Source organism: Pyxicephalus adspersus, chromosome 7, assembly GCF_032062135.1.
Source record: "Pyxicephalus adspersus chromosome 7, UCB_Pads_2.0, whole genome shotgun sequence".
NCBI lineage: Eukaryota > Metazoa > Chordata > Amphibia > Anura > Pyxicephalidae > Pyxicephalus > Pyxicephalus adspersus.
The window spans coordinates 53,127,648-53,143,541 of record NC_092864.1 but is presented as its reverse complement, the minus strand read 5'-3'; the positions used below and the strand labels follow the sequence as shown (position 1 = coordinate 53,143,541).

The 15,894-nt window shown below is 36.8% G+C and overlaps 1 protein-coding gene across 1 annotated transcript in view; it reads left to right on the top strand.

Moving 5' to 3' along the window:
* Positions 1–15,535, top strand: part of FTCD (formimidoyltransferase cyclodeaminase) — a gene marked incomplete in the record, with an annotated part of 23,266 nt that extends 7,731 nt beyond the window's left edge. Inside the window, 9 exon segments of the mRNA XM_072418462.1 lie at positions 608–669; positions 1,957–2,083; positions 3,185–3,346; positions 4,261–4,452; positions 4,908–5,003; positions 6,488–9,511; positions 12,506–12,534; positions 14,030–14,376; positions 15,321–15,535. Coding sequence (XP_072274563.1) covers positions 608–669; positions 1,957–2,083; positions 3,185–3,346; positions 4,261–4,452; positions 4,908–5,003; positions 6,488–6,571 — 723 coding nt within the window.
* Between the last annotated feature and the right edge of the window lie 359 nt (positions 15,536–15,894).

The window sequence follows — 15,894 nt, the reverse complement described above, 5'->3', positions numbered from 1 at the left end:
TTACAGTCTCAATTGTCAAATCTTGAACAAGATAAGTTTAGTATTATTGCCTTATACAAGTTCCAAGTGCAACAATTCCCTAAATAATTACCCAACCTCATCCACAATCAATTTGCCTGAACTGGTGCCCAGATTTGGTTGGAAAAGTTTCATGTTTTAAATCTCAAAGAGAAAAAGAGGACCCTTATTGTGTGTATGACACGTCTAGTTCTAAAAACAATGGACATCGCTCATCTCACAAAACTGACCAGCTCACAAGGTATGCCTAATTCCACATAACCAAAACCTAAGCCAAAGATTTGGCTGTTTCCAACTTGTTTTTTCAATATGTCAGGTTCTTTTCATAGTAATCAACACTTTTTTTTGAGTACTGTGGAAAATGATTCTGTCATTAAATGATTTATTTAGGTTAGAAGAGGAATACTTTATTGTATTGGTCCTCTGTTCAATGAATTATTAGGAAACATGGGGCTGCAGAGTTTGTTAAAGGAAGCTTTGCCTATGGACAACAAAAGCTATAAAGTTCCAAGAATGCAGTTCAGCTCATCACTATTTTATACAGAATGATATGGTTTTCATTTACTAACTTCCATGATGTGTATATTAGGTTATTAACAGACTTGGACTGGACTCTTTGGCTCCCTTTGAACCCAAGAAAAGAATAATTGAGTAAGTAGATCTGCGTTTAGACAAAGTAAATAGAATCAGGGCATTAGTCTTTAAGTTTATGTAAAGACAAAACGTCCCCCTTTATATTTAGATCCTAAAACTCTAGAATTGCCAAGAGAACAAGAGAAACTAAAAGGAAATATTCTCAGTAGGATTCAGACTGGTGGTGGTGGTGGGGGGGAGTATTTTTTAATCTTTTTCTTTCCATGCTTTTACACTAAAAAAAAAAGTATTGGATGTAAAGAAAATAGATACAAATGAAAATACAAATTACCTTTTTTTTTTTCTTCCTGAAACCAGGGATTTTATGGACGATTAGAGTTACTTCTACACACCAAAATTATAATAAAAAAATGAATATTAACAGATATATTAAAAGAAGTAATAAACTAATTGTGCAACATATCAAACTTGAGTTGTCCACAATAGTACATGTTTCATTCAACATACAATACTTTATTCCAGAGCTCCCAGAGATAATTTTGATCCAATATTTTTTATTCACAAATTCTATAAGTATCTTGTGTTGTTTTTTTAGAAGCTCATATACTCAAAACGTTTGATAGGCTGCACAATTTGTTTATTTGTTATATTATTATATTGGTATGTAGAAGTAACTCCATTTGTCCATAAAATCCCTGGTTTAGGGGAAAAAGCAAATTTGGATTCATATTCTATATTAGAAGGACTGGACAAAGCCAATATTACCGCGTGAAATATTTGTGCAATGTTTAAGTATTCTCAATGAAAATTGTTAAAAAAATAGCCTGTTAAGGTGGCCAAATAAATCGAAAGGCTCTTTATAGGGGACAAATTACACCAGTGGGAAGGTTCTAAAAGCAGGTAAACGAAGCCCCCTCATTTTACTTACAATTGGCAACAAATATATGCAACTGGTAGAAACCATTGTATGTATCAAAAGGTTTATAGAAGGCATCCTCCTAGGACTGACAGTGAATGTTTTAAGATAGGTCTAGGCGATTAGGACCTACTTTGATAAAGTGTTCCTCCTATTCTACTAAGTGCCAGACATTCTTGGTATAAATACTAGTAAAATTACTTGACCACAGTTTGGCCTCCTTTTTCATGCATTGTCTGTTAAAAAACTTCATATTATATACAAGTATTGAGATGTGTGCATTGCCTAAAAGATCTGAGAACCACATACAGCACACAACTATTCTTTCATAGAGCATGGTTTCACAACTTTTATGTTAGTAACTATATAGTTATGATTGGGTAATATAATCAAACTATGTATTAACTTTAAATACAATGTATTTTCAGGTACCTTGTACAGGATGACTCCTCTGGAGCTCTAGTTACTCTAACACTGAAAAGGTTTGTAAGCAGCGTGGGAGCTCGCACAGCCACGCCTGGTGGAGGCTCGGTTTCAGCTGCTGTGTCTGCCATGGTGAGTTGTTGGAGCACAACTGGCAGAAACTGCACAGCTTTACTTTTTACATGTAAAAAAAACTTTGTTATTTCCAAACATAATGTTGCAACCGTAGACATGGAAAGGGAGCCATGCAAATTTTTCCTACACCAGAGTATACCTTATACCTTATACCAGAGTCTCTATACCTTAGAGAAGGGAACTCAGAAGAGTTCTCTTAAAGCACACCTAAACTTTGTTGGTGGGTGGTGAGCTTCTGCCTTAATCTGCAAGTATGCATAGCATACTTGCCATTATTAGCACATTCTTAGCCTGTGCAGTCGCCCTGCATTGCTGCAGGGATGGGAGCCGCCATATTCACCAATGGCAATCCTCCTCACTAATTGGATGATGTAACAATATCCCCAACGGCTGGTTCTGTGTGCGTTGCATGTGCCATGTAGTTTAGAGCCTAAACAAAAAGCCCCTAGGAACCTGGGGGAATTTTTTTTTTTCAAAACCAGCTTATGGGTTTTTTGGTTTTTAGGTCTGATTTTAATACCCAATTACCATACAACCTGCTGCTACATAATCTTTTCCTTTCTTTCAATTTTTTTTCTATAATTTTCATATAATCAGGGAAATATAGAAATGTTTTCACAATACCAACTACCACTCAAGATCACAGATATAGAATACCACTGCTTTGCCCTGCCCCAAGCTATTAGCCAAAACAGCCTCCTAGGTTTTTATTTATGTATTTGTGGAGCCCACAAGGGCTGGATCACATAGATAGCTCTTTTTGTACGCATGTATTATATACTGTGGTCAACAGTGCTGGCGGGCCGAAAATTATTGATTTTATGACAGAGGCTGCAGGCCTGTGGAAATCTGAACAGCGGAAATCTGAACTGCAGGCCAGCGGAAATCTGGCCCCCGGGCTGGACTTTGGACATGCCTGGCCTGAATTATTTTTTTTAAAAATGGGGGGGAACATTTTTTGTATGTTTGTTTGTTTGATTTTAGCGATTGTTTGCTCATTATTATAATGTATATTTATGGAGCCTTTCCTAAAGTGTTTGTAATGGCTTGTAAAGTGTAGAATACACCTACAAATGTAATGATTTAATTTCTATACAGGGGGCTGCTTTGGCCTGCATGGTGGGTCAGATGACTTATGGAAAGCGTCAGTTTGAAAGTCTGGATGGTGTGATGAGAGAACTGATTCCTCCTTTCTATCAGGCGATGGATGAATTGCTGGAGCTCATAGATGCTGATTCTAATGCATTTTCAAGCTATATGGTAAACAAGTTCTTTCCTTTTTCCACCATCTAGGGCTGTTTGAAGTGGAACTATACTCTTGTAGTTTTTTAAGGCAATTGCTTGCCTTAAATAATGTGTCCTACACTCAAAAATATAATTCAGTAAGAGACAGGCTGTTTCTCCAGGTAATAAATATACCATATACTCCCTATTACATATCTTGCTCTCCCCCTTGCATTTTGGGGTGAACAGTCAGTATTGCCTAAATAACATTAGCATGAACATTTGGATGTATTTTGCAACCAAAGCAGCAGATTAAGTTTTGTATGTTAGTAAGGCCAAATGGTGACTTGATATCTATTTTCTTTGTTGTGTTGCAATTATTTAGCCTCACAATTGTCACAGAACTGGAAATGCTAGAAAGGCCACTTGCCACGCTAAGTCTGAGGATCAGACCTATTTAACCTTTCAAAGATGCTTTGTGAATTTTCCACTTCCTCCTTTCCTTGTTTCCTAAGATGGGTTATTTAATAATAGACCAAATACTGCATCCCCTAGTTCTTACAGGCATGGGGATCTGACCCATGCACTAAATTGTGTTGCAAATGAAGCAACAAAATGACTTTTTGCACATCAGCTGTTATCCATATACTGTTTGTCTATTGGAGGCTTGAGTAAATATCAACTGGTTTAAAATATTTTACTATAATGTATGTGTTTACAGAATCTGTATTTTCTTGTTCTTTTCCTTTCAATATACATAAGTTTCAGTTGTTGCACATGTTTTTTTTACTGTCTGTCTTAGTCTGTCACTTGCAACCCCTATTTAATGTACAGCACTGCGTAATATGTTGGCACTATATAAATCCTGTTTAATAATAATAATTTTCATGGGGAAATGATTCCAAACTGGGATTACCCTATATACTCTTCATACAGTTTTTTTTTCACAGGTTCTGCTCCATTTAATACATTTGCTCCCATATAATGTCCTGATTTCTCATAGGCGCTTTGCTGCTCTACAAGATGGTCTTAAGGAAGCAGTGGGAGTTCCATTAAGCTTGGCTGAGAAAGTCAACACCATGTGGAAGCCCTTGTTAGAAATGTCAAAACATGGCAATACTTCATGTATATCTGACCTTCAGGTATAGAATGTGTTTATTTCAGGGTCTGTCAAAAAATAATTACTATATGATGGCTAATACATTGTTCTGCATTTTTCTGAGTTTTCTTTGCTGCATTTTAACCAATAAGGTTTGATCACCAATATTAAAGTGTATATGCCCTATTATGCTGTCAGCAATATACCTTGTCAATCCATATCCATGTATCACACACTGCCCTACATCTCTCCCTGTCTAGGCGCTGCTGTGTGCTCAGGACAACTATAGATGTTGCAATGATTATATCAGATTTTACTACAGACTTGTATCTGGTTCTATTTCGTATACATGCAGTGGCAAGGCTTACATAATTTTCCAATGATGCAAACTCTTTCAATAAATTCACATTGGCCTTTTGGTATTTAGATAGGCACATGCATCTAAATTGAATCTTGCATTGTTTCGTACGTTCGTAACTATATGTGACCTATTCACAGGTGGCGGCGAAAGCTTTAGAAACTGGAGTGTTTGGGGCCTATTTTAATGTCCTTATCAACCTTCGAGAGATAAAAGATGATGAATTTAAAAGTCAGGTAAAAAATAACTGCATTGATTTCTATATCATACTGAATGACTGAGTGTCTGCCTTCCAGAAGCCTGATTTAAATAGCGGGGGCACCATATGTAATGTGTAGAATCATAAGGGCCAACAAAGGAAACCTGATGAAACGAAAATAGCCTCCATACGAAAAACTGGGATATGATTTAATTCCCCTTTCTAAAACCTCTTTTTGTCTGGCTTCATTACATCAAGTCTGTCTTGAAATAATTGATTTGCATGACAGTTTAATGACTGTGATTCTAAAAGTATCAATGTATGATGCTTCCAGCAGACATAGCAAACCAGTGAACAATAAGTGAAAGTAAACATGCTTTGGGTAAATAAAGTTTGATAGTTCATTTTGTTTTTTTAACCATTTTTGTCTAACTCACTGTGTCTCTTTTATGCTTCTCTGTGAGTCAGGCTAGAGGAGCTTTTCCTATATGTTCAGTTTGAGTCTTCAACAGGTGAGATCTGTTGATCTTATTATGGTGCTGTGGAGCTAAAATGTCTTTATGGTAAAGTAGAGCGAGAAAAACTTGGGTTTGGGGAAAAAAGGGCGGGGGGATGTAAAGGAAGAAAGGAATGCTTATAATACAGAAGTGTAAAACTGCAATATGGAACGATTTTGGAAATAGTTCCCTCTTTCTTATGGCTGTGAGATGGGTGAGGAATATATTATCAAAGCATACCTGTTATGAAAAAAATATAGCTGGGTGTGACTGTTTGCCTACTGCATTTTTCTTGCAGACTCAGAAATAGTATTTTAGTAAAAAGTCCTAAAAAAAGCTGAGTTTATTCTCTGAGTACTTACAATAAGTGATTATATAGGGAGAGGTTTTCCAAAAGCATGGACTTTGCATTGGTGTTGTGTATGTAAAACCAACACTGTTAGCAAGCGTGCTTTTCTTTGATTAAAGCAGTGGTCCTCAAACCCCTAGGCCGAAGACCAATGCCCGTCCATGCCTGGTAAGATGTGGGTAGCTGTCCTTGTGGCCCTTTTTATACTGCTCTAAAGCTAGTGACAGTGCGACAGTAGGAGCCCAACCAGTGGGAGAGTGTGGGCGTTTCCCCTCACACTGCTTACACAGGAGTTTCTTAGAATGGCAGAGCAATGTATGTAAGGTTTATACTTCTCTGACATTCCCAGCAGCTCTGCACCTGACAGCACACCAACTCTCTTACATTACTCTTGCTATTCTCAGCTAGTGTGCTGACAGGAGGCCGAGCTGCTGAGAATAGCAAAGAAGTGTAGGCCGTACATATACCGGGCCGAGGCAAAATTTTATACTATGTTACCGGGCCCTGCTGTCAGAAAGGTTTGGGGCCCACTGAATTAAAGGACTTTAGACTCCTGGTATTACGGAGCCAGAGCATAGTCTAACTGATTCTATTGTACTTGTTGAAATCCATGCCCCATTCTGAAAAATGTATTTATGGTTTTATTGAACTTTTTTTGAATTTTTTTTCTTTTAGACCCAAAAGAAAGTGACCCAATTATTGGAGGAAGCGAAGAATAATGTTCAGGCCGTGCTGCAAATCTGTGAGGGACGCAACTAAAATCCCTAAAAATAAACTAAAATGTATAAAATACCAACATCTGCTTTGTCTTAAAGAGGCCAATTGTATATTGATGAATGTGGAATAAACTGCTGTTAATGAAAAATGTAAACATCTGCTCCGCTGTTGATTTGGATGTATTTGGGTGCTAACTCCTCTTTGCTGATTACCCTATACTTTTCTTTTTGTTGTACCAATCCAATTATAATTTATTCTTTTTGCTGTTTTCCTCCTTTTCTTTTTTCAGTAGGCATGTGTTGTAGTGAGACCTTTTATACTAAATATTTTATTGAAAACATAAAGTAGAAAATAAGGTGATATGCTTTTGCTTTTTTTCTAACACAAATGCTTTTAATGCCATAAAAGGTGCAAAATGGCATGAGAAATATAAAAGGGGGAAATTAAGGATTTTCTTGGTGTATGTTCAGTATCTCCCACTTGCCCCAGTGTATGTTTATTATAAAAGATATATCCTATTTTGAAGCTTTGAAATCTTTTTCAATTTTTCTGCCTGTACAACTCTATGCTTCTTTAAAAACATCTTGAACCTTTTAACTTCTTCCTTACCCCTAAACCTCCATCTCATTACAGTAGCATACTATTTTCTATGTATGGATATAAAAATCTAAACGTTTGGTTTGATGGTTTGCATAAAAATAATAGAAAATATGTATATGGATTTAGCTTTGCTTTTTAATGCAACCTGTACCTGTCACAAAGCCTGTAGCTGACTCATACTACTTCTTCTTTCTACAACAAGATAACAGCCACCTAATTTCCTAAACTGCTTCTGCATGTGAACATAAGTTCTAAACTCCCAACAGAATGACGCATCAGTCTTATTAATTATGGAGTTCTTACACCATCTGCACCTGACTGCTGCTTGTTCTATTTTGCTGTATCCTTTTTCTTATCATTCCCTTGTTGGCTTGGAAACCGATCATGTAGAAACACAATTTGCACTGAACACACCAATACAAAGTAAGCGTATCTCTTATGCTTGGCAAACACTATACCCTTATTCCTTTGGTGTTTGCTTTAATCGACACACAAATTAATCCTTTGCAGTTGACTACAAGTAATATACTTGTTCAATAATTGATCTGTACTATGTCGGACTTCACCAATTTATCTAATAAACAAAAAAGTAAAAAAAAACTTTATGCAATAGATGTTTGACTTGATATAACTTCATATTTATATTGTTGATCGCAGTGGTTTTATTCTTAGGGTTAAACAGGCAATTAAAAAGCCTTGAAAATGATCTTGAGAAAAGTGTGTGTGTGTGTGTGTGTGTGTGTGTGTGTTTTTTAATTCACATTTCACAGTTTAGAGGTTAACTATCTTTTTTATGGGGATGCTGCCCTCACTTCCAAGATAGCAGCACCTAACAGGGGTTTTGGATTTTGACTGCACCTTAAGAAGGGAGCAGTAAAGTATGATTTACTGTATGATTTACAGCTGGGGTTGGTGGCAGTCATTTTCCATAGGACTGCTGGCAGTGAAACCACATTTGATTTCTGCAATGCTAAAGTGGCTTTAAGTATCTTTTAAAGGACAACCTCAGCTTGTAAAGCTGGTGACCAGCAACATGATTTATTTCTAATTATTGGAAAGCACAGCCATTCAAATGACTATGGAACGAAGGAGTTTTTTGAGCCATGGTATGCTAACCTATTTACAAGAAAAGGTTCTGTGGTACCACACAGAGCAATACAACTTCCAATACTCCTTTCTTCATCGCTGCCTGATGAAAATACCCTGTATGGGGGTTCCCCCTCCCCAGGCCCGACCCTTGCATTATGGAATGGGGTCACATACTCCCCCCAAATATTCAAGTACTGGATTTTTGTGGAAGCTGGGAGAGAGACAAGAATGGTAGGGTAATACTGCAAAGGTTGGAATTTGTTGCTTGGTGGTTGGGCTTTAAAAAGACTTTGTAACTTAGCTCTGAATTTGGAATAAAATTGGAGATTGTAGTGAATACAATGCTCATGCAAGCCAATCATCTGCATAACTAGTTACTGTTTCTTAATTATTTTCACGGCAAATGATTTTCTATTATATAGTTTTTTTTTTATTGTTAAGCAGCCCCTAATAGTCCATGCTCTTTGGATACTTTGGATAGAGACAAATGCATTCTGGGTCAGTAACAATGGTCACCAGAATTGTATGATTTAATATACTTTTAACTGTGGCCCTAACTATGAGGACAAGTTGTATGTGAAGCTTGCAACTACTGTAACAATAGCTTATTACCCATAAATTTTACCATTGCAGAGGCTGAGCTTGAGGTAAAATAGCAAATAAATGGCCCATAAAGCTAAAGCTGTGTCTATCCATTATACCTACAAATTTTGAAAGTCAACTGTGACTTCCTACCCTGTGGTAACCAAAGACTCTGTGACTATTATCTGACATGCAGATGGAAGGGATTCTAGAAGAACCTGCACATGTGAATTTACAAAAGAGAAAATAAAATCTCCTGAAAGTAACCCAGCAGTGGGAACCACACCGGTTCCTATTAACATGTATCCAGGCCGAAAACATTGGTATCTCCTGTTATTAACCATAGGGATGTATGTAGCCTATTACAAAATTCTTATACAGTTTTTAGGGCTAGTTATTCACATTTATAGATTAGTTTATAAACATCAGTTCTCGAATATTCCTTTTTTTATTAAAGCCCACTCTAAAACATTCTCCCGTGAAGTTTCTTGTTTAATGAGGTTTCTTAAAAATGTAATGTTTAGCTCAAATACATGTGGAAGTATCAACAGTTACAAGGAGTGCCCTGTCATTCTTTTGCTTTGTAGAAAATGATGTCAATGGAAAAACTCAACCTGCTTCTGGTCCCTCCCCTCGTACCTTACACTCCCCTTGTACTCATATAAACCTGGCTGGTTTTTAGTGAGCAGAACTTCGTCAATCCACAGAAAGGTATGTATGACATTTTGTCCTCCTGCGTAATTTAGAATAATGTACTGGATCTTATCAGTAAATTATTCAACTCAATAGAGTTCCTGGTTCTTATGTGAATGGTAATCTTTTTATATAAGTGTGTTTGTGTATATAAATATATATTTTCCTGTGTTTTTACAGAGGCTGCTTTGTATGGCAATGAATGGTTATGTAAATGTACTTTGAAAAGGAACACTGCTTGAGTAAAATTAAAACTAAACATTTGCATGTTAACCACCAAAGCCTCCTATTCACTGGACTGTACATACTACATTGATTCATAAAGTGTAGTAACCTGTAGCAACTAGTCATATAACTGCTAACTCTGTATATCTGTGAAAGCTGAAATACAACTGTTTGCAGTTATTGTGTCAGGTTTAGCATGCCGGCTGTGTTGTATAATTTTACCCTAACATTCTAAGCTGTTTAAGACACGCATAGTCTTCTTGCATTCAGTTACAGTACTAAGTGAACAATAGTAAACTTGGTTTGCTTTTCATTCACACAGTGGATCCAAATTATATTGACGTCTGCCTTAGGCCAATATAAATTTACATATGTGTACATAAAAGATTTGCTGACACTTACCAATAATATATCTAATATACTTTACAATGACATGCACAGTATGTTCAAAATTGATATAACCTATAATGAAATGTTAGTACATTTTTGTATGTTTTCAATAACATTTGTATGCCTGTAAACACCTTTCTTTGTTCTGACCTGATAGACAACATTCTGTTCAACAGAACCTATCCCTAATATGGGGTGTTGCACCTTCTGGGTGGTTATGGTGCATTCCAAGGGAGTGGAGCAGCTGTGAATAGACAGGTTTAGCAAGAGGTCTGTGTGAGAACCTGGTTATTGCCCAAGGATTTTCTATAATTTATGAATTGCTGTTATGTAGGTACTAAGCTAAAATCATTATCAATAGGATAAATGATTGACTGTGTAGGAAGCAATAAGCAACATTTATCAATATTGTTGTAAGTATTGTGTGTATTTATTGATGCATGTAAAAGTTTCTGTAACACAGAATGGAAGGGGTCAGCCACAAGCCCTAAGAGAGTAGCAACAAAGATTTTGTCAAAAACTGCCTAGATTTATTTATCTCCTCAAGACAGAACAGCCAGGTCGGTGACCTACTTTGCTCTACTGTTAAGCAATATAGCTTGGTCAGCCTCTGTTTGGATAATTAGGAGGAAGACAGAGATTGATGAGTTTATCTCTCTACTCCTGTCTTTACAAAAAGTGTGCATGCAGGAGATATACTTGGCTCAGAAAACTGACCCTCCCTCTTCCTGTGTGCAGGCTAATATCACTACAGCTTTTAGTATTTACAATATAGTCATATTGACTTTTAATTAATACAAAACTTTTGGCATGACATTCAGTTTTAAGCGATAAATACCACACAACATAAACATTTTTTTTGCTGTTGCGGTGGATGATGATTTTGCTGGAAGTGTGGTAATCCTAATCTACTAATCCTTAAAACCAAGTTCAATAAATAATCTTCCTTCTGCATTGATCTGCCTTCGCTCATTGTAATTATAAGTTACAATGATGAGGAGAATAAGGAATAAAGTTTTTTGTCAAGTCTTCATATAGTTCACAAAAATCTAGACTGGGATGTGAAAATAGGAACAGTTAGAAAATTTGTACTTTGTGTTTTTGTATTGTAATTGCCATTTGTTAGCTCATACATTTTGTATGTTGTTTTTTTTTAGAATTCACTGAAACTTTCATGTCAACCCCTTGCCTTGGCTTAACGTGCTAAGTTTCATGTACGCAATGCATTTCATGATATTCAAGGCCAGGACTCTACACTGAGATAATGGTCCGTATTTATTAAAGCTCTCTAAAGCTGGAAAGGTTACACGTTCATCAGTGAAGCTGGGTGATTCAGAAAACCTGAAATGGATTTGTTCAAAGGTATTTGGTATTTGCTAGCAAATGTTTTGAATCTTGGACCAGATCTTTTCCAGGTTTGCTGGATCACCCAGCTTCACCCGAGAAAGTATATCCTCTCCAACCTTGGTGAACTTTAATAAACCAAACCCAATATATGATGATTGCAGCAGGATTAGTAACTTCCCATGCACATAACTGAAATCACAAATATGGAACACCTTGTCCCTTTGTTATGTTAATCCTGATTATTCCGGAAAGGCAGGAGTTTGTCCTAAATGAAACAGTTCCAAAATCCAAAGAAGTTTATCCCAAACATAAACAGTTTTCTAGATCAGAATTGTCACCCTGGGGCAGGAAGTCTATGGGTAGTGCTATACTACTATGGGTAGCAATTACTTGGCATTCCACTGAAGAAAAAACGTAAAAAAAAAAAGAAAACTAATTACAGTATGTCACTGCATCCAAGGACTGGTAAGCTACAATATATTCATGTTCTGTTTACCATGTCAAATATTTTGAAGGTTAGTGTTGCCCCCTCATAGTTTGCTACCCCAGGCACAGGCCCACAATTGCATTATGGTAAATACAGAACCTGCTGTTGTAAATTCCTGGGCTAGTAGGGCATAAAAGAACATGTCACTAGTTAATTTTGTAAATCTTTTATTTTGTAAATCTTTGACAAGCTTGTTTGTATGTTATCACTTTAACCTTGAAGAAGGGGACAATACTCAGGTCTACAATGTTGTATAATAGTTTGTAAGTGCATGTAGTCTGTTGTGAAAAATTATGAAGGTTGCTGGTAACAATTTATCGACAATGATGAATATTAAAGACACCTATAGCAGTTCTGGCCAACAAGCTGGATAAGTATAGTAAGTGGGATCTTGTTTTATAATTTATCATTGTCCTAGTAGTGGGCATTGTAAATAATATGGTAATCACTTTTTTGGGTGAAGGAGCAGTGAAAAAATGTAAAGACATTTAAACAATTTTTTAGTGGCTAAAGCCATTCAAGTTTCTGTTTAAATAATATTGTATTTATTTAAGATTTTTCAGATCTGACAACATGTGGAATCCAAACCAAGGTAAGGCCAATATGATTCAGTCTATGAAATTACTTGGAGTTCCTCTGTCTATTATCAGTTAACTCACTTTTGGCTGGTAACTTCACAGAGTCAAAATGTATTTGTATGCTCACAGGGCTATTTTATTATTATTCACTTTTATTATTATGCTTTATAGTACCTAGACAACAAACATGAAAATATTGGATTGTCTATATAAATACAGCAAGATGATTGTCATGAATTACTTTTATAGTGTAGATTAGAAAACGAAATTTGTCACTTGTCAGCCTGGTGTTAAATATAAAAGTTTTCTTTGGTGGGTCTGTCAGAGCTAGCGTACACATGAGTACACAGTACTTAGGAATGAGTATACATGAGGTTCCATACTGTGTTCTAGAAGTCCCAACATTTCATGCACCTCAGGAAACTCACTTCTGCCAGCAACCCTTCTGTTTGTGCCATACACCCTTTAGTCAATTCGTGGCTATACTGTGGATATTTTGCAGCATTCACACCCTCCCCATTCTAGCTCTATGCTGAACGGATTAGCCATACAGGTAGTCCCTGGGTTACATGAGTTAGGGACTCTAGGTTTGTTCTTAAGTTGAATTTGTATGCAAGTCAGAACAGGTACATTATTTTAATAAATGCAATTAGGACAGATGTTTGTCTCAACATATTATTAGGCAGTGTGGTGTCAGGTACTGTATAAAATTCTCACTGTTAGTTAATCACAAACAAAGCAAAAAAAAAAAACACAAAAAACGTTACGGAGCCTAGACATTCAGTAACTTCTGGAGCAAGCTGTGCTTTATATATGCATATATTTTTATATATGCAAAAAGAAACAACTGCAGAGTTTGGGTCATTAAAGAGTTAGAAGAGCTTGAAGAACAGCAAAAGACTTCTTCTGCAAGTCATGCGAACCGCCGCTCCCCCCCATCAAGTCTCTGTCCTGCACACAAACGAGCAGGGAAGCCCTGTTTGTATCTAGGAGTCGTCCGTATGTAGGATGTTCATAACTCAGGGACTACCTGTACTGTCATCTCTAATATTTTACATTTAGGTGTTTCAGTTTCAAAAAGCTCTTCCCCTTTTGGTCCCATTTACCTGTTGATGTAGCTGATTTGTAAGTTCTTGAGTTTCCTCACATTTATTAAATTAAATTGTTTGGTCTGACCCCACTTTAAGTTAGCAAGACTGGCAAAATCCTAGTTTATGTTGAAAAAAAAAATCATTTATGTTGATTTATTACTTATACCAGGCTCATTGCAGTACATTGTAAAGCAAAAGGCTGCAGTTGTCCTTTAAAATGGGTTTGAGAGATTTAAAAACAGTTGCATTTCCACATCTGCTCAGTGGGTTCCCCCACTGTTTGCACTTACTGGCAGTCTATTTACTTGGCAAGATTTTATTGATGGTAACCCAACCACTATCAAGGAGCTGATACACTTGAAGCACTTCTGTCTTCCAGATTCCAAAATGGTAAACATTCTCTGTTTTTCTATTTTAGGAACACCATACGGGCAGCCTGGATATCCAGCTCCTGGGTGTCCTCCCCAACAAGGGCCTTATCCAGGTCAATACCCTGCTGGAACATATCCAGGATACCCTGGACCTACTCAGCCTCCTCCAACTGGTGGATATCCTGGAGGCTGTGCTCCTCCTCCATGCCAACCCGGACAATACGGGCAGGGACATCATGGGCATGGACAGCATGGGCATGGACACCACGGGCACGGAGCCCCTGGATGCCCACCTCAATACCCTACAGGATATCCAGGCGGTTGTAATCCACATGGAAAGCACAAAAAGCACAAACATGGACATGGACACGGACATGGTCATGGCCATAAAAAGGTAAATATTATAATCCTAATGACACTATACAGTGATCAATTCCTGATGTTATAGCCTTCTGGTGCCCGCCAGCATGTCCTAGCATTTTGGTGCCTCCTAAAGTTTGTTTCACAATTCCAGTTTACAGTGATATATCTTCTGCAGTATGTCCCCTGCTTTACTGTTGCACCATTTTCTGTTGTTCCCCACTGCTGCCCTACGGTGCACCAGTTCTATTCACACCAGATCTACATTCCCTCTCCAGATTGCAGCTCATTCTTACTTTCTTGTAAATCAAGCAGTTACGTGGTTAGTGTATTTTTAGAAAAGTGCTGACATGGCATGCAGTTGTGAAAAGGGCTGCAATCTAGAGCAGTACTGGTGAATATACTCATCCAGCAGTCCAGAGAGTCATTGTGCATATGTGAGATCTGAATATTTTTATCCCATTGAAGAAAAAGCTCTTTCTGTGCATACTCCATCTCGGAAGGCTCTGTGCTCCTATTCTTTCTTGATCACTTTGAAAGGAGAGGGGCTTTACCATTTTTTTTTAAAGGGTTTAAAACCCTCTTCACCTAGAAAAGAAGCTTTTTTTACCTTATATAAAAGGATTGCCTACCTTTTTATGTAACATACATATTTTAGTTTAGATCTGCTTACATTTTTTACAATTTTTTTGTCTTAAAGTAGGTCTTCTTTTATGGGTCCTTTCTGTCAATTTGCCCTTTTGAGGATAGGTCTGTGATACCCTGCACTCACAAGATTTTCTGGTGCTGGTGGATATAAAAGGAAATACAAGAGTAGGTGGAAGTTAAGGCCAGAAAACTTTTTAGTTTTATATTATTTACAGGTGCTGAACTTTTGCAAAAAAAGTTTGATATTAAATGTATATATAAATGCTATAGCACCTACTATAACTATAGCAACTATATAACTAAAGTTACTATTTCCTTTTTCTTTCACAGCACGGAGGTGGATCAAGCAGCTCTTCAGACTCAGACTGAAAGGCACAAGATAGGATTCCTTTTTGAAACTATATGTCGTGGTCTCTAAATGCTGATTTAGTGCTTAAAAGAAAATTACCGTAAATGGCAATGTATATAAAATCATTATGTACATGCTTCAGAATGGGTATATTTTTGTGTATGTTGTGAAATAATAATAAAAAAAAATTGTGTCAGTGCTAGCTTTGGACATAAACTTTTATGATTCTTATATTGCTTTACATCCTACCCGTATTAATGGACAACCTACAAGCAATACATCTATTGTCATTTGTCTGCAATGGATATTCTGTATGACAAAAGTGTCCTTTTCAGCAGTCTTCACACTGTGACTCTTCGCTAACCGAAAACCCATTTAAATGGTCAAACCTTTTGTTTGCTTTATAGTTCTGTAGCACCATATGTCATATCTTTTACCTTTTTTACAAGGGAATATTCTAAAATTATATACACTGCCATGTGTTTAGGTTCAATTAGAAATATCCTTGTTTTCCATGAAAAAAGAGTTTGAATAGAACATAATGCAAAATTAATA